This window comes from Falco rusticolus, chromosome 4 (assembly GCF_015220075.1).
Source record: "Falco rusticolus isolate bFalRus1 chromosome 4, bFalRus1.pri, whole genome shotgun sequence".
NCBI classification, from domain to species: domain Eukaryota; kingdom Metazoa; phylum Chordata; class Aves; order Falconiformes; family Falconidae; genus Falco; species Falco rusticolus.
Genome location: NC_051190.1, coordinates 69,393,071 through 69,418,010, shown reverse-complemented (window position 1 = coordinate 69,418,010; position 24,940 = coordinate 69,393,071). Strand labels below are relative to the sequence as shown.

General features: G+C 38.3%; 1 protein-coding gene across 6 annotated transcripts in view; it reads right to left on the bottom strand.

Annotated features, from left to right (window-relative positions):
• PRTFDC1 (phosphoribosyl transferase domain containing 1) overlaps positions 1–24,940 on the bottom strand; it is a 47,846-nt gene that overhangs the window by 1,440 nt on the left and 21,466 nt on the right. For 2 of the 6 annotated variants that reach the window (XM_037385516.1, XM_037385517.1), the window contains exons 4-8: positions 18,222–18,287; positions 4,503–4,520; positions 3,015–3,097; positions 2,551–2,597; positions 484–560 (exon numbers count right to left, since the gene is read on the bottom strand). In XM_037385516.1, the coding sequence (XP_037241413.1) occupies positions 484–560; positions 2,551–2,597; positions 3,015–3,097; positions 4,503–4,520; positions 18,222–18,287 (291 nt within the window). The remainder of the gene's footprint in view (positions 1–483; positions 561–2,550; positions 2,598–3,014; positions 3,098–4,502; positions 4,521–18,221; positions 18,288–24,940) is intronic. The other 4 variants (XM_037385521.1, XM_037385518.1, XM_037385519.1 and 1 more) reach the window with 4 other exon arrangements.

Sequence of the window (24,940 nt, the reverse complement as noted above, 5' to 3'; positions counted from 1 at the left end):
CCGATTTCACTTTCTAGCTACAGTAAGTTCTCCCGCTTGCAATTCTCAGCTTTCAGGTCTGCCCCTGGGAGTACCACAGGAAGCAAAGGCAAGACTCAGGGCTTTTATCAATCATTATCCTTCTGTGAAAAGGGGCAGGCAACATAGCAGTAAAAGTCCAAACCTGTCTGAACTGTAGCTGTGTTTCGTTTTTTACTGCTGTGTCTGCACATACCGGGAATGGTGGACCTGTGAAGTCCTAGGCTCACAGAAGATGGAAGTGTAGCAGAGGTACGACAGGGGAAGAGATGAAGAACTGTTCACAGCACTGAGTAGTGACTCCTTTGGATTATTTGAGGTTTTTCAGGGACTACACTCACTGAAAGGGTCCCAGCAATGACATTAAGGCCCCAGGGAGGAGGCAAATTATGGGGTATTTAAGACACCCTGGAAAAGTACAACAGCAATTTTTTAACTTTTTTTTTTTTTTTTTAGGAAACTTACATTTAGATCTCTGAAGTGCTCGTTGTAGTCTAAGGCATAACCCACCACAAATAAATCTGGAATTTCAAATCCATAGTCTGTATTGAGACAAACAAGAAACACTATCAACACAAGATCAGTGGCAGTTATATAGCCCTTAAATTCATGTGTTTGTTCTCTGACAAACAGAGTACAGATATATGCAGTCAGTTTTGGTTATGTTACTTTTGACTCAGAAGTCAAGGTCAGCGGTAGCCCTATAAGCAGTTCCTGCTCATAGACCATTTGTGACAGGGATGTGAACAGTCAGTGGAGAGTAGGAGAGTTCTGGACAGTTATCACTGGCACAACAGGCACACTGCAGAAGGAAGCCAAAATCAGAGCTGAAAAATTCTGCCTATGTTTGGAAGCTCTATTGGTACATGTGTATGATGACAACTGTCCAGTATCACGCTAATGACAAAAAAAAAAAAGTAATATTATAATTCAGAAGTAACTTTGAGGGATTTATATATTTTCTTCTGCGAACAGCAAAAGCTATTTTGCATATTATGCTACCAAAACATGTCAAATGTTTCTTAAATTAAAGCAAAGCCCCAACCTTGTGAAGACTCATGCACAAGCTTAACAAAGCAAATGCATGCAGTGTAGCTGAATCATACAACTCACACACTGGAAGTTAAGTATAGGTATGTATCTTTTTGAGTGTGAAGGTCTGCACAGTATCAGCACTACGTAAATCAAGTTAGACCCTTTCCAAATTTTTCACTAAGTAACTAGAGAAAAACACAACCTTAGGGACACAAAAATAGGTCAGCATACAAAATTTTACACATATACAAGTAATGTATTTACTCAATTGTTAAAAATTGTGGGTAACAGACACTTTGGAATCATAAATTTGGGTGAGGATATCACTGCCAGTGATTTACAAGAGAGATCTCTGATGTTTTATAAAATCCATCACACTATGAATAAACAAGGACAAAACCTTTCATTTTACAAGGTACTGCATAAAAATATTAAGCTACCTTTCACAAAGTAATTTTACTGTATTTTTTTATATGTTTAACATTACTGAATCCAGTCATACATTTTTATCTATTGGATTAACTTCTATATGTTAAAAATACCACTGTATAAGAAGTTGTACAACAAAGTGTTTCAATCACAGTTCAGATTTGGCTTAAACCACAGGGCCATGCCCAACACTGAGCAAATTTTGCTTCATAAAGTTTCCGTCTCTCCCACATCCCAAATCAAGACCCTTCATGCTGCCTCCCCGTACTCACCTACCTACTGTCCTACCCTCCTCCCCAGCTCAGCTGACCAGAGCCTTCTTCAGTAGTCAACATAAGTCAATCTCTTCTAGACAGTTCCGATGCTTTTCAGTATTTAGCCACATATACCTGTTATTACATCATTTATTCTAATAAGTCTAAAATGGCAACAGCTCGGTATAGCTCCATTTATGGCTTCATCACAGCACAGTAAGTAGATATACCAGTAACTCAGAGAGAAGAGATGCTGGTGTGACACAAACAAAGAGCAGCAGGAGGAAGTTTAAAAAGCCCAATTTAACTTTTGCTTTTTGGGGGTGGGATTTCATTGTAATATCATTGTTTACCCTTTAAACAATAACACTTCTCAAAAAATAACAAAAAGTGTTATTTTATTATAAAAGTGTAAACCTTGTGAATAACTGGGTCACAATAAAACACCTTTCATGTTCAGATGGAATCCTGCAGCTCCTCCAAAGAGATGCACTGAGGAAGGAAAAGGAAGAAATGGACTTTCTCCGCTATATAGTTTGCCAGAGACAGAAGATAAAAACACCTTTCATGGATAAAATTAAACCCTTTCATAACTTCCCTATAAAGTTAGTACTCTGCAGAAAACATCAGACTATAAGGAGGCTAGGCTTTCTAAACTAAACCACAATTACACAAATCCTCCCATTGCATCCCATAGTCCCATTGACAACTGGTATTTTACAATGCTTCTAGCAGTCCATAGAATGATATGCAAATGGTAGAGTAGTGGTAAACTTTTGTACTGTCATGTACTGATCTTCACAACAACACTTACAATCTGGTCTGTACCCATCAGGCTGAGACGTTCTTTTCACCAACAAACTGTAATTAAAAACAAAATAAAACTCATGTAACCCTAGATATTTATCTGAGTAACAGGCATTAAAACTATTCCCTTTATCAAAAAAAACTTCCGAGCTATGTGAATCACCATTCTCATTCTGCCTCTCCTCCTGACACTGTCCTGATGGCAGGGAAAAGATGGGTGTGTTCCCCTTCAAAGTCCATCAGTGCCAGGCTTGAAATGGCTGAAGGGTCATTGCCACTGCAGAACAATACAAAAGCATTTCCTACCCTTTCCTCCGCCCCCCTGTTAGTGACTCAGGCAGCTCCTCGGCAGAGCTCCCCATGCGATACTGCAGCATCAAATTAAAGCAGGATCTTGGAATGGGAACCTCCACTAGAAAGTATGTTGGGCTAAACTAATTCATTACTAAGTTTTGCGACGGTTTTACTCACCTTGCCACTTTAATCATTTTTGGCTTGTATTTTTCTATATTATTAAGCAGAACCTTCATAGTCCTTCCAGTTCCAACAATATCCTCACAAAACATGAAAAACAGAATAGGTAAGAAACAAAGGAAAGCTGAAAACAGGAAATGTGGACAATGACTGAGCAGTTCCACCTTCTTATTCTGTGGAAATTCTGTATTTTTCCCAGCGTATTGTGAGCCACATCAAAAAAAGGTCATAATTTCTACTCATAAAATCACCAGTTAAAGGACTGTCCACTTCCTCTTGAAAATATTTGTGTTTTCAGTACTTGGGATGTAACACGGGACCGGAGATGCCTTACTGGGCACTGCAAGGATGCAGGGATCAGACTTTTCGTATTCTGCTCAAGACTACATTATGTCAACATCTCTCCATGTGGGGGCCAAATCTGCCCTACTTGTGTTTTATTAGTCCAGTACAAATGAGAATTCTCTAGGGCTGCTGTACCCAACCTGACCTGAATATCAGTAGATAGCTGGCTACAAAACTGACCATGAGATGGAGAGCAGCTGTTGATGCCGAACTCTGTGGGTGTGGATTTTGTATTAGCAACACCTTGTCTCTGCCCCTCAGCTATCTAAAAGCATTAACAAAATTTGCTGCGGACATTTTTCATTTCTGTTACAGCAGTTAGCATTAGCAAATACGGAGCTCCTAGCAGCTATTCAGGTAACCAGCCATCTCTGAGGCTGATGACTTTTTTCCCCTCCTTTGCTAAGAAAAGACATTCCAACATTTATGCATTTCCTTCATTACACTGTCCAGCTTATTTCCCACACCAGCAGTCCGGGCCTGAAATGCCAGTCAGATCCTGAGGTGCTCTCTAACCTTCCCAATTGCTTTTCCAACATTTTAAGAGGATCACATACGTTAATTAAGAGAGAATTTGCAGCACCAGTGAGGAAACACATTCTTTTCCTCTACTGCTGATTTACATCAGTAACATATCTGTGATGGGCCCTCCCCAGGGGACACTGCAGGATGCAGTGCTGAGGAGCAGGAGCCATGGGACTTGACAGAATGACTGACATTCTCAACCAGTGTGTGAACAACCCTGAAGTTGTAAAGCATGTGCAGGGCTACGCTACTATTTCAAAGTCACGCAACTGAGAAGTGCAGGACATCACTGCAGTTGATCCATTGTCCTCCAAGGAAAAGAACAACTTGCAGAACAGGCGTTGATGAAACCATAGAAAAAAGCCAAATCAAATTACACAGAAACAAAGACTCCTGGGTATCACAGGAGAGTACCAATTAGAGCAGCAGCAATCTAGTTTGGTCTGTCATACAATTGCAAAAACACTGAGAAGTCATTAAGCAAATCGACCCCTCTCCCTCTTCACCGCTTCCCAGCTAAAGAAGTGTAAACACAGACAGGTTTTAGAAATCAAACACACTGACTTGACTATGTGACTTTAGCCAAGTACAATATGATATAAGCACCCAGCTTACCTCCACGATTAGAACGTTCTGAAAGAAACAAACAAAAAAAAGGAATACAATTACACAATATTCACAGACTTAAAGAAACAAATGTTTGAAAAGGCAAAATGAAGATAGATAGGTCCCTGCACATATGTACAACACGGTAGGACACAAGGGGTTTCCTGTTTCATTTCTGTGCCCTGAAAAAGAGCCAGCCATAAGAGCAAGCCCTGCAGGCAGGGGCTACGACTTCATTCAGCTCTGTCTAGATTATCTTCTTTGCGCAAGAATGGATGTAGCTTCAGAAAATAAAATTAGATGGAAGAAATCCAAATGGGATGAGCTTCGCTTCATTCCAGTGCGTCTAGCTGTGTACTAGTGTACCCTACAGTTCACTACAATACTATTTCCAATGTTAATATGAGACTACAGCAGTAATATTCTTACTCTGAAATAAACGCACTTCCACCCCCCAGAAATCTCACAGTGAAGGATTACAGGCCGAGTTGTATCACTCATTCTCATACTGTGAAGCACCCTCTTTCTCTTCAAATCCTGCTGCTGAGATCAGTAGTATTACTTGAAGAGAAGGGGAGCGGTCCAGCCTTACAGGCTGATGTCAAGCCTTACAGGCTGATCTTTTTGCTGAAATGGTTCATCGCTGTTCCAGGAATCATAATATCTAAGGTGACTTCTGCTCTTCTATTAAAAGCAGTAATAAGAAGTAATCTCCCTATTGGAAGAAATAAAAATGTATTTATTAGTGGGCATTATCATATGCATGTTCAAAGGGATGGACTCTTACAACCTTGGATTAAGATCTACTTTCTGAGGTGAAACCTGCAATTGCACAAGGAAAGCCATTTCACAAATACCTGTATCTATCTATGTATAGGTCTTACACGCATGTGCACATTGTACATGCCACAAAACCTTAAGACAGTTTTATATCCATGCAGTATTCACCAGACTAGCTTACATTCCACTTCCTTTCTATCAGGCTTCTTCGCTTTCTACACACATAATGTGGGGACTGTCTGATTTCCTTTTCCAACACAGAATCCCAAGACAGAGTTCTGAGAACGACTCAAACACCACAGAGGAGTGTGTGAAGGGAGTATGTTCATGAACAACACACCTTTGACAGTTTCATTAAATTATATGTACATTTAAAAAAAATCTTCAAAACAGAAATTATTAATATAGATTATCCGTATTTATATTCATACTGCAGTTCCTCCTAACAATTACAGTGATTGGTAGGAAGACACAGCATGCTTCACGCACCAACTGCTGCAGAAACATGTTACCACACACTGTATTATACCTGGATGCTTCTGAAATGGCAAAACACTTGGTAAAGGTGTGGAGGGAACTCCCGGTGGTAGCTCAGCAGATGTCAGCAATGGAGATATCGCTCAAGAAAGCCACTAATTTAGACTGAGCTCCAGTGGAATGTGTGTTAATCTTGGAGGGTGGCTCCTTTTTGGTGTTTTCATAACAGGTTTCACTGGTGGTTATCCTGCTTGGCACTCCTGACTTTCAACCTCTCAGCTGCTGACACAAACAACTCTGGATCTGAAAGACCTAGTCCTGTGGAGGTAAAAAGTCAAAGGCCTCTTAACAACAGAAGTCCACAGATGTCCTGTCTCTAGAATTTTCTTCCTTTGAGAAAGAATGGAAGTATGTCAGTCCTCTAGATAAGATGAAGAAGTTAAAACCACATTCAGGAGAAGCTTATGACAGGTGTGCAGGGACACATTTTCTTGAAGGAAGCCATTTGAATCCAAAAAGGGTTTGGCTCTCATCTGGCTTCCTGGATGAAGTCATAACTAGGAAAAACACTTCCAAAGTCTAGCCCAGGAGACCTGGGTCTGAGGCATAAGCAAATCACTTGATTCAGTCAGTGGGCATCTGAAGATTATGTGCAGGAGTAATGGTTTAACTATCCCTCAGGGAACTTGCACAGCTGGTGGTACACGTAAATATTTATATGTGTACATATACATACACACATATATGTATATATGATATAGGGAGAGAGCAGAAGAGTTGACAAGGAAAGAACCTCAGCAGAACTGAAGACGGAGACGAACTCTTTTCATATGTGCAATCAGTACAGGATGACTGCGAGTGGCACCTGGCAAGAGAGGCTGACCTGACATCAGCCTGACATCCTGGCCCATTCTGCCAGCTTTCTGCATCTCCTGCTGCTCTTCATACCGTTGACACAGACTTTCTTCCCAAAGGAAAAGCAAAGATCTTCTAGTGACAAGACCTACCCAGCAGCTATGGCATAAGATGGGACATACCCAAACTGACATGGCAGAGGGCTGCAAAGTCCTGCATTAGCAGACTGTGTCAGGGTGCAGCAAAGGCTGGTGGCTCCCCGAGTGGAAGGTAGCCATGTGTGGAGTGCAGTGACACAGCTGGCAGAGCAGGGGCCTTGCCAGCCAGGGCCCAGCCCCGCAGTGCCCCAGCGAGGCGAGCGGGCAGACCCAAGTCTTGTCCAACCAAGGGTGCAAAGCATCAGGTGAGTTCATGGTGACCACGCAGATCTGAGGTCAAGCTGACATGTCAATCCACAGGTTGGGATCAGGTCCAGTGAGAGTAATCATGATCAGATACAGCCTCCTGGTCTTCAGGCAGGTCCACAGCAATGAGACAGGTCCAAGGTTAACTGGGAAGTCAGTCTGTGAGTTAGGGTATAGATTAACTTCTATAGTAACGTACAGGCATGGCTGTATCTGAGCTGAAGTTCAGTACCCATACAGCATAGCTCAAGCATGGACTAAAAGCCCAGGGCTGAGCTGAACTGAGGTTCCTGTGCCCACAGGTGTGAGTAGAGGCCCCAGGTGACACAGGTCATGGCCACTAAGGCCTATTAGTGCACAAAGGGCTGTGACTGATTGAGAGAAAAGCGTAGTCCTGAGATGTTTTGTTGGTAGATGAATATGTTTCCTTGCTACCACAGCTGCTTCAGCTATCCTGTAAAGAGCAGCAATAGGGATTCTCTTGCTTATTCACAAGTGGAAATCATAAAATTAGACAGAATGAGAGGCAGCAGCCTCCCTGGCCAGGGAATCAGGATTAAACCAACAGGGAAGAGCAGACCTTACTAGCTGTGAGAAAAAAATCACAAGACATTTATAGAAAATAGGGCTGAGGAGACCATGAAATGTCATCAAGACTGTTCTGTTGGCCTGAAGAATCAACCTAAAACTATCCCTTGTGATACCTGATTTACCTGTTCTTGAACCTGATGAGTACTTCAGAACTTCCCTGGGCAATGTCTCAGTGCCTCATTATCTAAGAGCAAAAATACAATCAGAAAACTTCTGTTGCTATTTGATCTGAACTTGTTTTGCAGTGGACACGGAAAAAGCTTTATTTTCTTCTCTTTTTAACTTTTTTATATTTGAAGATAGCTGTATTTCCTCAGTTTCCTTTTCTTCAGATTAAACAGCCCCTATTTATTCAACATTTTCTCTTAAGTTATATTTTCTCAATTTCTGATCATCCTTTTGCTCTCCTCTGGAACCTGTCCAGTTGGTCAGAATCCTTCTCTAGCTGTAGTGCCTCAAACCAGAGAGAAGCCTTTTCCAGTGGCAAGAAGAACAAAAGAACCACTTTGTATGCTTTACAAATAATCGTCCTTCCTATATATTCCAGTACAACAGTTACGCTTTTATAAGGTACGCTGTTGTCTCATGTGCAACTTGTGATCCACCTATCATCTCTAGTTCAGAACTCACTTGCGTTTATGCAAAAGATTACTTCTATATAAACACAGAAGTTAGTATTCATTTTTATTGTCATTACATGTCATTCTGTGAACCAAATTCTTAAAATAATTTTTTAAGGTCACAGTACTATCTTGTAGTATTTCTCCAGGTAGTCTCACTAGCATTAAATGCTAATTCTATCTTTTCAATCATGAATTAAATATTATATAGTCCCTGGAGAACATGCTTTAATGTATCCAGTCTGACAGTGAAGCATAATTAACTGTTTTTTGAGAACAGCTTTCCAGCCAGTCATACATCTGTCTAATAGAAACTTAATCTTGTCTACATTTCCTTATCACAAATGACTCACATGAAGGAAAGAAGATTTAACATGGATCCAGACATGCCTGAAGGGTTTGTCTGGCCACAAGAGTGATAGTCACCTGCGCGTGACTTCAGCTGAAGTTTAAGATCTCATGTTTATTGACTAACTTGAGAAGGAAGAATATCAGTAGGCCCTGAAATTGTCTGACCAACACTCTTTTATATTTGCCTCTTCTCCTCAGAGTCAAGGAGTCCAACAGTTGCAAATATATACACTGGGAAGTTTGGTCCTTTGAAAGTCCCTTTAATCAGGCAGTTGTCTAGGTCAGGAAACAGATTCTGTTTTGTATTATGCACAGGCTCATTATTTCCAAAACATCGATGAAGATTTTCTGTATGTAAGGACTTTGTAGTGGAAAAGCCACTATAAAATATATAGATATGAAAACATTTGGTATATATAAATAAACGGGCATCCTGATCGTTGAGAGATACATTAATCCCTGCTTTGATTAGGCTGAAGTCGTCATGTTTAACTTTTGCTTATGGCTGAAGGTATTTAAAATGGTTTGCCATCCTCTGGTACCAGAAACTGTCACCTACAAAATGAGATGATGTGCTGGGAAACTGACTGTATTATTGTCTATCCCCTACTTTCTCCTGTTGAAGCAGGCTACTGATAGAAGGGTTCCAGAAAAGAGATGGCATAGCATCCATGAGCAGCCAAGAAGTGCTTTGATATACAGTATCCAAGTCTAGTCAGTAGTGATGTGTAACTAAAACTGGTTGAAATAGATTAGGTTATCCTTGATTAGATGGATAGACTTTGTGACTGCACATGGACATTTGCACTGAGCAGAAATAGTATTAGTGGTGTGAACTGAATCTACACAAAAATAAAATCTGTGCTCTCATATTCTTTTTTAGACAGTAGTAGAAATGGTTCATAGCCGCATGTCTTGGGACATCTTGAAAAAGCAGGTTTTTGACAATATTAGTACTGTGTAAAATGAAGAAGAAATAATTTCTAACCCCTGCATTCCATGGGACTTTGTCTCCCACGTTAGAGAGACACATTTTCACTTATATAATAAATTTCCATGTATCTGTGTAAATTTTTTAATAATGGACTGAAAACCTGCAAAAAATTGAACATCTGTAGTTTACTGATTTTCAAAGCCACATGAGCTTACACACAGCAAGAAAGTAGGTTGTTGTTATAATACATGTAAGAAAAATCTTGACTCGTAATAAGCTGAAAAATACTCTGGCACTGAGTCAATACATTTCTATTGTTTACCTTCCCACGGGTCAGTAATAAATGGAACAACGTCAGCTAAGAAAACCAAGCAAAGTAATCAGATCACGCATGCCTCCTGCCTGACAGTAGTAAGTGTTATGGAAAATATTTTTCACCTCCCTGGAAAAGAATAACAATTTCTCTAGATTTTGATTTTACGTTCCATTCAGAAGACTGATTTCAAAGAAAAATTGCTACAAAACAGAAGTGCTTCGAAATTAGCACTGAATAAGAATTTGAGGGAAAGGCTACCTTTGATTTAACATAAACCATAACATTTTAACAAGGTAAAATGCTAATTTGCAAATTTAGACAGGGAGATTATTTCCTGGAAAGCAGAAACTCTTCTTAAGTAATTAAATAAACAACCATACTTAATGCAATACTACAGCTAAGAGGACAAACACAGCCCTTGCACATATAGCAAGAAAATTGAGTAGGTAAACAAAGAAGGTATCTTCTCCTTAAATGTTTCATCATAAAAGCCATAACATACATTTTTTAAAAAAGCTGTTTAAAAATACCCTGAAAGAACTCAATACTGGGAAAAGAATAATGATTTGAGACCTGGAAAAAACACCTTACAGTGTAGTAACGTTTGTGGCAGGAAGTAATAGCTTTTATTTAATTAACAGGCCAGTTCCCAGTGGGAGAACATTTTTCACAAAAGAACTTTGACCTTTCAGCCCACAACCTCAAAGAGACCACAAAATACCTTCAACAGTTGAGCCTGGGAACAAAAATTCAGAACCGCTGTATGCACTAGAAATCATGGACTCAATAAAATACTGGCTTTACAGCACATTACAATCTTCCACTGCAGCTGACCTCCAACTTATTAATCAGTGTTCCACAGCTGATAATTTGCTCTCTTATTTCAGCTCAGAGGAATTCTTAACACTTTTATTTGCCCCTTTGGTCATAGGGCAGGCAATCATGTAGGGCACTCACTGTTTTCTCCAAAACTGATTACCACATTAGGTTAAAACTAGGAATTTCTACAAAGCTGTACTTAGCTTGAAGCTTGCTGATTCTGTTCAGACCTACAGAAGGATCTACATGCTTGAAATTTTGTTTCTTCCAACTATATCATCTGCCTAGTATTAATTTCCTGTTATTAATTCTACCTTCAAACCTTGTCTCATTTACATCCTATGGTATGCTAGTACTTTACAGCAGCTCCCAATTAGTATTAGTTTATGTAAAAAAAGCTTAAGTAATGACTGGATGATAGGCAAATATGCAACCATATGGCAATATAAATTTGATAACGGCAAGCTGCTCAATCTCGCAGACAAAGGTATTAAAAAAGGCAACAGTGAAAGGAAAAAGCTATCCAAATTCAGAAGGGAAAATTAGGTTCACCATTTTAGTAGTGATGACAGTTGAGTGTTAGTAAAATGTGTCTGAAGTATGGAAGCTTTTCTAAATCAAAATAGTTGGTAGCTCAAAAGCTACCTCTTCTGCTGTACACACAGTGAAGAAATTATCATTTGGGACCCTTCAATCTAATTACCCAGAAGTTCAGACAAGAAAATAATGGTGCTTTTGGACCTTAAAATATAGGAACCTCTGAAAAAAAATGTTTGTGATCACAACAAATAAATGTAGTAAGAAAAAAAAATTAACGTGGCAAGATTTGCAGAATTTTTTAAGGAAGGAATTAAAAAAGGCAGATTTACCTGTCTTGTACAGCTCATTACAGGTAAGCAGGTAGCAAGTTTGAAAGACAGAACTTCTGCACATGCTACTTAAATTAGAAACTCCTGGCTATAGGATCTTGTTGGACTACAGGTGTGATTGGAGTTACAAAGAGATGATACAGACATGGATAACATTTCTAGTACTAGATGTATTCAAAAAGATAGTTCAGATATAAACTGGATTTTGGAAGTCTCTGTTCTTTCTGTGTTTCATATATCCTTTCCCTAACAAAATACCAGTTGTCTGGTGCTGAAGACCTGACACAAGCCTAGACAAGCCTTCATCCTATTTATTATAGTGGTAATGGTGGTCTTACAAGTGGAGAAAATACATGGAAATTGGGAACGATGGAAATACTTTCATTTTTGAGTCCCCATCAGTGTCCTGTGTTCCTTCTTCTCTCCTTCTTGGACAGAATTATTCTTAAATTACTTGGCGATACATATAACATATTACTACACCAGTTTATAAAGTATGCATGAATACAAAGTTGCTGGAAAAGGTGAGTTCTTTTATACATCTGGTTCTACAGATGAAGGCGTAATCACAAAAAATACAAAAGTACAAAAAAAAAAAAAAAGACACATCCCCTTTTTACCTATCTCTATTTCTTTTTCTTTCTCTTTTTTTCTTTTTTTTTTTTGGGGGGTGGGTGGAGGTAGAAGGCTACAAAATAGAGTATTTTCATTCCCTTTAGTTCAATTTCCATTCAGAAGTCTGCATTTTCAGTTAGATTATTTCTAAAGACACCTTCATTTTCATTTGTACTCCATAGCATCAGAAATACATAAATCGATAATGTGATTCTTCAAACTGAATTGTTAACAGGTTATCAGCTTACTCACCACACATGCAGTACTTGCTTTCTTAGCATTGTATTTGGGGAAACTCAGGTTCTACTGTTTAAACAAGACATTTTATGACAACTTGTTAGGCTTGAAGAAGCAGTGCCATAAGGCTTGAAGAATCATCAGCAAACAAAGGTTAAACAATAACGCACCGAGTTTCAGTGAAAAGGTCCAAAGGAAGCGACAAGGACTGCTGTTAGAAGTGAAATCATTTTATGGTATGCACAGGAATGAAATCCACATATACTAAGACTTCATCAAGATGTTAGAAAATAATATGAAAGACTTGTGAAATTAGACATCTAAATGGGAGGTTTCTACAGGGTTCTTTAAAAGGTCACGAATGTCCGATTTTAACCTTTTGTGCTGGGCTGATCCGTATCTTACGGCATTCCTGAAAGGACAGACATCTCAAAAACATTGGTTTTTTAGACACTCAGTTTGGTCAGTGTCAGCTGTTGATGGGAGCAACCTGGGCAGTGCATTAACAGTCTGTATTATACAGACACCAGCTACTTAAAACTCTGTAAAACTAGTTCAGTATCTCCAAGAGTTAACAGAGCGGAGGACATGACGGAGGGCATGATGATATGCTCTCACTGACGTTTTGTTCTTAGAGAGCATTGTGCTGAATGCTGTACATGCACATGTTCTGCTTGCAGCCATCTTTACAGCATGCTTCTGTTGTGCATAAGAAGTAGAGAAAATTACCATACTCAATCTAAAGGTAATGCAGGAATGGATCACTGTCTCCAATCTCTTACCTGAAGAAAAAAGTGTAATATTCTGATCATCTGGAATTGGAAGAGGATTTTCTGGACACAGGTGAAACCAAAAGTTATGGACACGTATGATATAGAAGCAAGTAGACAGTGGGTGAGCAAAGCCCATGTGAAAAATGGGATAGGAAGGCTAGGAAGTATTTTTTTGTACTTTGCTTCCTCAGAACAACAACAACAAAAGAAAATAATGGTGAACAATAGAACAGATTACCTAAGAAGCAAAGAAAGGTGATTGACTTTGGGGAAGAAAAAAAAAAACATAACTGCTTTTTTCTGTGGAAAAAGCAGTTAAGGATGGCAACTGTCAGAAGAGTAGACGGTATAAAATCTAAATGAGAAAAAAAGGAAAACCAAAAGTGACTAAAGATGGCAGTTAAGATACTGAACATGTGGAATGTGTCAAGACACATAAAATCAACATTTGAAAAGACGAAAAAAGCAAGGCTGCACATCTGATAGGAAGGCAGTAAGATGTAGAGATGAGTGGGGGACATGACTATTGAAAAAGTGTATAGTGGCTTTTGTATACCTTTACTGTCATATAAATAGTCTCTCATGTACATGATAGTCTAAAGAAAAAAAATTATTTTTTCTGCAAATTTATGGGCATTATTCCAGAAAGGAATGCATACAGGGAGAGAAAACACATTAGTCAAGGCAGTGCATACTGAAAGATAAAGAAAAAATAAGTATTGAACCAAGAGAATTCTCAGACACAAACTTGAAATTGTGGAGACTATAGTATGTATTTTAAATCTAGAGAATAAAACCTTGTGTTATACAGCTATCAAATACTGAAATGTTAATGTATTTTGAAGAATGATAGAGAGACAGCTCTCAGAACTGTTGTTAGAACCTATGGCATGCAGAGAAAATGGTTTAGTAAATTAAGAGAAGAAATGAGAGGCATAAGAAAAGAAAGTGAGATTGCATTATGTTCCTGGAACATCTTCCCATATGACAAGTGGGGCAAGAAAATGGTAGACAGTGGATAAATTGATTTAGATGAGACACATAAAGGAAGTTTGGAGATTTTATAGTACAAATCCTGCCAGACGGAAGTGAGGAGTGCTGCATGGTAGATATCTTCCTCTGAATGAAATCTCTTTCTGATATGAGCTGATAAGTCATTTTAGAAGAATATTAGAGTAGTGATGGGAGTGCTCAAACTAGCAGAATGAAGTGCGGAAAGAATACAAGACGTTCATTTTCTTTTGTTCTTGATCGCTATTTATCACCTTCTACACTTTTCTGAAAATGCCAAAATCATTGTTTGTCAACAAGATGTACTCAATATGAACAAGGGAAACAGCCCTTCATAAAGAACATAAACATTGACCCATATTACAGATAGATGTAATATCAGAAATTCACTGCTCAATAATTGTATCATACTAAGTACATAACTACTTTAATTAGTTCTTCTTAAGCCAACAAATGAAAATTATTTTGTTCACATTCTATGTTATGTAGAAATAGTGATAATGGCAAGAATATATGGATCTCATTTTGACATCAATTACATTATGCAATTGTAATAAGTAATTGCAAAATGATAAAAACTTAAGTTTATGATATTGTCTAACTGGTCTTATTTGCAAAGAGACAAGGTAAAGTGGTATAGGAGCTTTTTTGAAAGGTTACAGGACATGTTACATATAGAGTGATATACAGAATGATTCCGCTCAGTAGAGACTTTGGACTATGTAACTAGCTGCAAAGTTCCTGGGACAAAACATAGACACATACAAGTGTAAGACGTAAATGGCAGCGATAACTTACAACTCTGGTACAGCTGAATGTACTGAAGTTTCTCGATGTTTTAAAATTTACTTTGTTTAAATGCCACGAATATTTTAAAATGTGTTAAAATTTTTTACAGTATTATACAGTATGATTACAGTATTAACCCTAAACAGGGCTATATTATTTGTTCTTTCACCTCACTGCGTGAATTTTTATAGCCATCTTGCTTTGAAACAGTGCCTCCAGTTTTCTGGATAGTTATTCACTATCTCCCCATTTGCAAAATTAATTCCTCTTTACAAACATGAATGATAATTTTTACCCAATGATCATTTCAGCTTTAAAGCAATTGAAAACTAAGCAGCTACTTAACTATGAAATCAGCTAGGGAGAAATTTTATGTTCACCACTTTTGTCATTGGAGATTTTGAAATTATATTTTTCTGCATAGAAATGAATAGTTACAAAGCATTAGAATCTTATGCTATATCAAGACTCATTCTTTAAGCACGTTTATTCATGGTTCATGTCATGGAAATCTTTATTCTTGCCTCTATGGCCTTCTTCAAAGAAGAAGAATTTCAAATTGTGCATGATTTTCTTCAAGCAACAGTTTGGGTCTGTATGCTAACTTCTCTCTCAGAATATTTCTCTTTTTCATGGTTTGGGTCATTATAAATTTTTTCCAGGATTGTAATATTTTTATGAACAAAAGCATATTGTAGAGAAGTACAGAGCAGATATTCTTCCTTCTGAAGAACTATTAGCCTTAACAGCCTCTTTTTAATTAGCTTTTAATTTTTTTTCCTTTCTTTAAGCTTTCTCAGAAAAAAATATTGTTACAGAACAGCATGTTCATGAACATACTCAGTAATCTTTTTTTCCAATAATAAGTAATACATGGAAATGCTTTATTTGTTCACTAAGATTATAGGCTAGCTGACATTCCAGGTATTATTACTTAATGAAGAGCACTTTAAGATCAAAATCTCAGAATCCTTTGTCTCCGGGTTTCAAAACTGTTTATATTATTGATGCTTTTAAACTTTACAGAAACTTCAGGGAACTTACATTTCGAACCCATGCTGGCACTTTTGAAAACACTTCCATGATCATTAAGTTAATGGGACTTAACCTGGCATATTAATTTTTCAATACAATTACAATATTTTCTTAATAAGTACTCCAAGCAGGCAGAAGAAGCACCCAACTTGCTTAAAAGCAGGAATTTGAATTCTATCAGTAAGTCTTCCACTAATGCACTCAGTGACTTAGAATGGTTACTAAAGCCAGCAGTTTTAAAAGCCAGCAGCTAAACTAAGGTACTAAAAAACACTTCAAGGAAAGATTTACATTGACCGTAGGAGGCTCTGAATCAGTCCACAAATGGCTGATTAGTAAAATGTGCTGAATACTTGCACTAATTGCTTAAGTCAACAACAGATGGAGGAGCTGGCATTCATGGACATAACACCACTCCTTCATATATCCAACTTTAGATGTGTAAGTAAGAACATTTCAGCTCAAGCTTCGCATCCCATCTTTTTGATCAGTAAAATAAGTCTTAAGGAAACCCCATTCTCACCTGTTATAGTGAATATGCTATTAATTATTCACACATCATCTCTGTCACAGAAAACCATACATACAACCAACCACTGAAGATGCCCTTTCAGCATGTCTGTTCCCTGGGCAGTCCCAGCCCTCCCTTCCTGCTCTGCTGCAGCCTCTGCACACCCAGCTTCCAGCACTGGGCTCCCTTCCTGACCAGCAACTACCTTCGGTCCCAAACCAGCCCCTTCTTGCCTACCCAAAATCCCAGTCTCCTCACCAGCAATCTTAAACTGTATCGCTCTTCAGTTTTTTCCTCAAGTATCCGCTAGCCTTCCAACAGCCAAATTATATGTCCTGTTCCATACGTGGCAACGGGAGGGTCGTGCCAAGGAGAAAAAGGTCACTGGGTATTTCAGTGTCAGAGAACAATTTACTCCTTTTTTGGAAAGAACAGAAATACTTGGGGTGAAGTTTTCCTTCTCCCTCATACACATCAGGACGCACACACATACACAAAAGTACTGCGAAGGAAAACAGTGTTTTGCCTCAGTGAATTCAAATATACTAGAAAGATCATGTCTGGAAAATATATTAATAACTGAAACCATTCATCAAGAAAACTTGGGATTAGAAGATAAGGAAGGGGAGCTGGGCCTGGAAGCTGAGAAAGTGTTTGGGCTATCTGGGAAAGAGAAATGTTAGGTAAGATGAAGAGGTGCACTGCTAGTTCTGCCCGTGAGGTAGAGAAACATATGCAAAATCATAGAAAAACAGGTAGCTCCAGTGTGTGAATATTAGAAAGTAGCAAATGAATTAGTATTTCCCAAGAAGATGAATAACACTTTAGTGATAATCTGGAAACACCCAGCAGGAGTATTTAGAAGTGCAAATTGATGACATATGTATCACTAAAATATTCTGAGTATTACAGCATTTTTTTCATATAAGTTCTAGTTGGATCAAAACCTATTTAGTATTAAGGAACTAATTAAAGTTGTTTTTCTCTTCTTTTTCTTGTGTGCAATAGTACAACAAAACAAGGAAGTTTGCTAGTGCAACATTTGAGTGCTCTGAAGAAACTGATACTGTTTAGTGCTAGCTAATAGAAGAGTAACTGCACATATAGTACAAATAACAGGCTACGTACTATGTTGCCTTGATGTGTAAGTAAAGAATCAATTTTTGACTGTTTTCCACATAGACCATTTGCCTAATGAAATCAGCCTTCCTTCTTCTTCAAAGTACTGCTTTGTACTGCCATGGCTAGATGAAAATAGCCTTTTCACTGACTCAAACCCTCTCTCATTACCACAACGTTCAAGCACAGTGCAAAGCAAATTCAGTCATACAGCCAGCCTGATTAGCTGAGTCAAAGGTTCCACAACCAAACTCTGTGCAGTCTGCAAAATTGTATTAAACTCCTCATATGCTGAATTCAACAGGGATACCCTATGTGCAGTTTACTTGCATGCACCCATTGAAGGCAGAAAAAACAAGGCTCCAAGACATAAGCTCAGAAGAAGCAATTTTGCCCACGATCTCACTGATGGTACATGTGTAACTATTGGGAAATCCCTACACTGGGACCGAGGAGCTACATTCCAACCTTTCTGGGCAGCTGCAAACTGAGAGCAATGGCATTACAGCAATTTAATAATAAATTTCTTTGATTCCACTATTAGTATCTGACAGTCCATGTGCAAAATTACACAGCTTTTCTCAAGTGTTTTTAGTGTTTCTTAAATTTAAAATTAACAAACCTTCCCAGTCAGCTTTGAAAGATCATCTCCTCCCATTATCTGCATATCTTGCATAGACTGATCATTCTGAAAGAAGAAAGACCAAACTTTGAAATTGGACATAACTGTATAAAATAAAAGTATAAACATGTTAATTTTTTCTGATCTTTCACAGTCTTGGTTACCAATATTTTTTAATGCTCATTAGTATTGGTGTTTGACAAAACCACACTCTCACTTGTTCCTGTGGCTTCTATCATCTCCTGCTTGTACTTAAGCTAACGTCAGGCTCCAGGTTTTACTGAACTAGAAAAAGTCACACCTTTCTTTTTAAAATAAATAATGTTCCCTTGCTTGCTATTTCTTAATATGATAAGCATTGAGTAATGTATTTGTCCCTTTCACAAAGGGAGGATGGGAACATCCCAACACTTGACCAAACACCTGTAACCACATTCTTTTTTTGGAACAGTCTTTAGAAACACAGACAAAATGTGCTTACATCTGTCACTCACACAGAGAACTGGGCTATTTTTGAAGAAATTCACTCAATATTTTTTTCCGGGGAAAAAAGTTTTGCAAAATTATCAACTGTTGCCAAGAATAGTTTCAGTGTTCTATACAGTTTCAAGAGGGTTTTTTTTTTTTTTGCCTTATCAACTAACTCAAAGATAAAAATCCTTGAGGTCAATTTTGTAATATTAAATACTGCCAATCAGGTCATACTAATGCAACAGAACAGTATTTGATTATCCAATTAGAAAAGGTGTTTTTAAAAAAAAAACAAACAGTAAAAGTTCTTGATTCGATAAATTTGTTTTACAGGCATTTCTTGTTGAAATTCATTCTGATGGAAAATTCTCAACCAGCTCTAGTTCAAATTCACTGTCAGCAGCACGCAAAGTCAAGATCACATAAGGGAGACACAGGGAAGCCCTGTTTTTAAGGGAAGACAATAGAGGCCTTAAAGAAGGTAGCAAATTAAAAAATATAGTCATGGCAAGGCTACATGAACTTTCCAGAGAATGGAAGACCAAAACTAAGTATAGTTAATGTGTGCAAATTGGTGAGTGTGCTAATCTAACCTCCCTACCCACAGGAAGACAGTGTTACTTCAATTTTAATAATAGCTGTAGTACCACAATGTGACACTGCAGTTTACTAGTAACATCAAGAAGCTTTATTATTACAAACAACTGACAAAAATGCAGTGCTTGAATACTTGGCTTTGATTTCATAAATCAAGTGCTCTGATGGATAAATAATGGCACGGCAGGACTTGTAAGTTAGGTGAGGATATACTGGGCTAAGGGGTTTATAGCTGTTCTTCCCCTCAAAAAGCAGCACCAGCAGAGGTAGCACGCACACGCCTGCCATGCAGCACGGTTACAGCTGCACGCCTGTGCAGATGGAAGCTGCATCTGCCCACGCTCACAGCCCAGGTGGCAGAAGTCCAGGGACTCTCAAGGAACCTTTGCAGCCGCTTGATCACAAGAAATTTGACAACCCCAGGAACTATTTGTGGTCCCCATGGGAATGGACTCTCTAAATTAACACAGCCTTCCTGAGTAACTGTAAGTAAAGGTTGCAGAATTCCCCAGATGACAATTTATCCAGGTTTGCATAGTGCAGACCCACCAAAAGGCTCCCTTTTTACTCAGACTCCAATTCTCAAAAAACTCTCACACCACAGCTTTGTAAGAGGTCCTTAGCAGTCATTGCTTTAAATGACAGTTTTTACTTTGCCTTTACTTTTTCTGCGCTGGATCAAGGAGCTTTAGATCCTTTCCATGCTGCCCTGATTCATTTCCTGGGAAACACAGCTAGAGCAGGAATAAAGGTTACATCCCATATGTTTTCCAAAAGAAGTTCCAGTATTTCTCTTATTTTTGTGAAGAAAAGCAGAAAGAAAAAAAGAAAAAAACCCTACCAGCAAAGCAAGCAACTGATTTCCTCAAAAGATAATTTTAAAACTAAATAAAAAGTAGAGATAAAGAAGATTTTGAGTTCAGGCTTAAAATGAAAAGCCTTTTGTTGTACAGCAAGACAGGTCACTTCAAAAATCAGGGACATATTCAGGTCAAGACTATTATAAGACTATGAAAAGCACACAGTTTCTAGTATTTACCATGGCATGTGTAACCAAGGCACTGACAAAATATTTTTTCATTTCCAAATGAGAAAGTCTGGAATTTCATTAACAACCAACACACAAGAATTACTGAAGAGGCAGTTTGTCCTTAGTTGCCAGTGAAAAAGACAGGGTAAAAAAAAAGGTGAGGTGCAATGAATTTATTTATTTTTAACTAAAGAAAAAATCTTTTCCAGCAGTTTTCACAGCAGCACTGTTTCCTTTGCATTTGGTATTTCTGGCTCCAGCTGAAAGGAAGATGCTGAAATAGCATCTTCATTGTTGGCAAGCAGTTAAGCAAACACAAAAGCCACTGAGTGCTGCGGGATCACAGCATCTGTCAATCTGCATATTCATACATTGGCTGTTGTGACACAACTGCACACAATTATGAAAATCCTTGTGTTCTGACTGGGGAACGATCACTGTCAGAGGACAGGGCTAAGTATTCACTGTGCCTAAAAACCATGTAGAAAAATCCAGCTCAGAGCCCTCCAGCCAAGGTGCTTTCAAGAAATACAAAGAAATTACTTGCATCACACAGTAGAGTAACTCCCTTGCAAAAAAAAATCCGTATCACTGATTTTAATGCCATTATAACTATCTCTACACTCATCAATTAACTCATATTGTAAAATACATACCTGCCAAATGGCAGGACTCAACACCACGATGTCACATTACCATAATCATAATGTTCATTTAGATAACGTGCACGCTATGGTTGCCATAGGAACCTCTCAATGCTTTTTCCTGAGTTCTCAGTTTATAATCTCAAAATAACACTGCACTAAATGTTAAGTGTAAAGTACAATAAATGTCAGGAAAGAAATAAAATCTGTTTCATTCAGTACCAATTACTGTCAATTCAGAACTGTTTGTTTAATTTTCATGGTCTCAAGTCATTCAGGACTTTTTTTTCCGTTTGGGAGTTGTTCCATACCTTGACAAAACTGGTATGATTGAGTCTCTAGGACTTCTTATAAATGCAGAGACATGAATTAAAGGTTCACTTTCCATCACCCAAAGTTCCTCAATACTTGCTTCCTAGCACCCCTAAACCCTATCAATATAATTTTTGCTGTTAAACGCTTGACACTGAATATAATGTCCCAGATAGAGACATATCAAAATCACGTTTTTGATTAACGCAGCACAAAATTTACTGCAGCTGTTTCTAACAAGACATGACACACTGTGTTGCACGCCTACACCTCATCCCAAGCTATATTTAATATTGCATTTCTGATTTTTTTCTGGGTTTAATAAATCTGCATTTTCCAGAATAAATCTCAGTTTCTTTGGTTTTACTTGCTGTGTTGTGCTTTTTCACCTGTTCATCTTCGGTTTGTAATTTTATTTCTTTCATACCTTGTCAATATACATCTTCAGATCCTATGAATACTTGATGAATGAAAGCAAGAATGTTACCATTTCCACCTCCATTTTTCACAGCATGCAAGGTAAAACTGACTTTCTATGTTCAATGGATGTATAGATATTTAAATTCCATCTATACTAAGTCATGTCTTTTGAACTGGGTGGGGCACAAAATTATTACAACTCTTTTACATCTCCTGAGATCAACACTTGGACATAGTTCAAGTTACAAGTGAAATGAGTTGGGTGGTCTCAGGAAAATTTATTACAAACAGCATTGCTCATCTGAAAATTGCACCAAACTGTGAACATCTGTTACTATTCCAAAGAAACAGAATCTGGAGTGCATTAATACTGGGCTCAGTGAAACAAAAATTCTTTAATCATGGCAAAAAAGTAGCTTTAACATAACAGTTTAAATGCATAACTAAATCACAGAAAATGGACACCAGGTCATTATCACATATCTAGTTACTATAGTCTGCAGAGTTCATATGGAATTTCTTTGAAAAAAACACGATTACCTTTTTTCTCTCAAAATTCACAGGGGAAACTCTTAACAAACAAGGATGTGACCAATGAGGCCTATTCTAATTTGCTTTCTGCCACCTGGGTGATACAAAAGATCTGCCAACCTGAGGACTTCTATGAGGACAGCTCCCTTACTTCACACCATCATCCCGCCTCCTACAACTGTGTTTTCCAGGAAGGTTTTGACCAAAAAGAAGTGATTGACAGATGAACACTTTCAGTTGCCCCTTGGAACCTCAAGCCATTGAATACAGAGTCAGAGAATCATAGAATGGTTTGGGTTGGAAGGAAGCTGAAAGATCATCTAGTTCCAACCCCCCTGCCATGGGCAGGGACACCTTCCACCAGACCAGGTTGCTCAAAGCCCCATCCTGCCTGGCCTTGGATGCTTCCAGGGATGGGGCATCCACAGCTTCTCTGGGCAACCTCTTTCAGGGTCTCACCTCCCTCACAGTGAAGAACTTCTTCCTTATAGCTAATCTACATCTACCCTCTTTCAGTTAAAAGCCATTCCTCCTTGTCCTGTCACTACAGGCCCCTGTAAAAAGTCCCTCTCCAGCTTTCTTGCAGGCCCCTTTAGGTACTGGAAGGCTCCTATAAGGTCTCCCCAGAGCCTTCTCTTCTCCAGACTGAACAACCCCAAATCTCCCAGCCTGTCTTCACGTGAGAGGTGCTCCAGCCCCCTGATCATCTTTGTGGCCTCCTCTGGACTTGTTCCAACAGGTCCATGTCCTTCTTACGTTGGGGGGCCCAGAGCTGAATGCAGTACTCCAGGTAGGGTCTCATGAGAGTGGAGGAGAGGGGGAGAATCACCTCCCTTGACCTGCTGGTCATGCTTCATTTGGTATAGCTCAGGATATGGTTGGCCTTCTGGGCTGCAAGCACAGATTGCTTGGCTCATGTTGAACTTCTCATCAACCACAGAGCACAGAGCTTCTTGTCAATATAAAGCATCTCTAAGGCTTCCCTTGCCCTTTCTTAAAGCTCAGTGAAATGGCTAGGACAGAATTATTGCCTGTAAGGTTTCTGACTTATACCCACAGCTGGCAGAGTCTGAAAAGCATGAGTCAAGCACTGCTTTACCAATAGGTTTGGTGTGACACGTCCACTAAAGCAGAGCAGAGTTCAGTCTCCACATTCACTTTGGCCTTATCTTTTTATTTTCTTTTAAGATTGTCATTAACAGCATGTGATCTATTCTGCTTAGGTTCTCATAGGGTGACCCATGATCTTGAAATGTCTTCATTAAAGACAGGATTACTCTGCTCCTAATTCAGGTATCTGGAAGTTTAGACATCTAAATCTATACATCCTGGGCTCCCTTCATAATCAATTGAGAAAACAAGATAGATCATACAAATCGTCTGTTTCACCACATCAGAAATCTACAGCAAGTAACTTACACCTAGACTTCTAACTGTGAGAAATCTGAATTTAGGTGAGATGACTCCCAGCTTTAGAAATGAGATAAATATTTTCTTCCTCAAAGCCTCACTGAGCACTCAGAAAGAGATTACTTTCAGTCACATTTACCACAGGCATGTAAGAAGCAATGATCTTGACTATTTTCCATTAGTAACACCCTGAACTATCCGCGCAGGCTCTGTCTCACACAAACATTTAACACAATTCTCCTTGGTACCACTCCAGGATAATTAGCTTGCACATTTACTCAAAGGTTTAATTTTCATCCAGGTGAAATATATTTAAGAAGAGATTTCAAAAGATACAAGCAATCTAATATGTCTTCCCACTTACATAATGAAAAAAATATTGGCAACAAGTTTTTGTGGATTTTTTTTATAAAGACATTACACTGGATGATTAATAGGGCTCTACACTCTAAATTTCTTGGAGCAGAAATATAAATTTACCTGTAGGGTTTACCCACTGAATAATGAAAACAATTGGATTTCATGTGTGTGAAGTTCATCATGATCAAGAATAAAGTCTCAAAGAACCTCAACAAAACCGTAACTTGCATTCGATACTGGAGGAAGGATAGCAGCTGGGATAGGCTACACTAACAGTAACTTTGAAGGTGATCTGAACAGCTACATTTTGAAAGGCACTGAGGGAACAAGGTGGATGGCATTAAAGCCAAAGGGGAGAAGACATTTTCCAAGTTAATGAATTATGAGGATTTGAACAAAATTTTTGCTAGCTCATACAGTAAAGAAAATCTGAGACTTTGAAACATCACATGGACGCAACTGACTTATGAAATGGATATGTGTTTTCAGAGACATGGCTACAATACACTGCTGCAACAGAAATTGAAATGACAGAAAACCCAAGCAGAACTATATACTCTGGCATACAAATTAACACATATTACAGATATTTTTTCAGTTAAGAAAAACCATGATGCTCAGATGAAAACAGAGCAAATATGAAAATAAATTACTTTTCAGTTAATATCTTCAAAAAATGAAACTGCAGAAGCAATGTCTCTCACATAGCTTTGAAACCGAAAATTATTACTTCTATGTGCCTTAGCTGCAGCAAATTGATTCATAACATAACCAAGATTGCTGTACTTAAAAAATAGTATTGCAGAAATTAATTGCAGGTGTTGGCAGAATTTAGATACATGTATCTGCAGTTATAAAGACTTCTTCTTTGAAATTATATACTGTTCAATAATTATGATACCTTTTGCTACATGACCATGCTCTACCATCTCCATCATGAACAT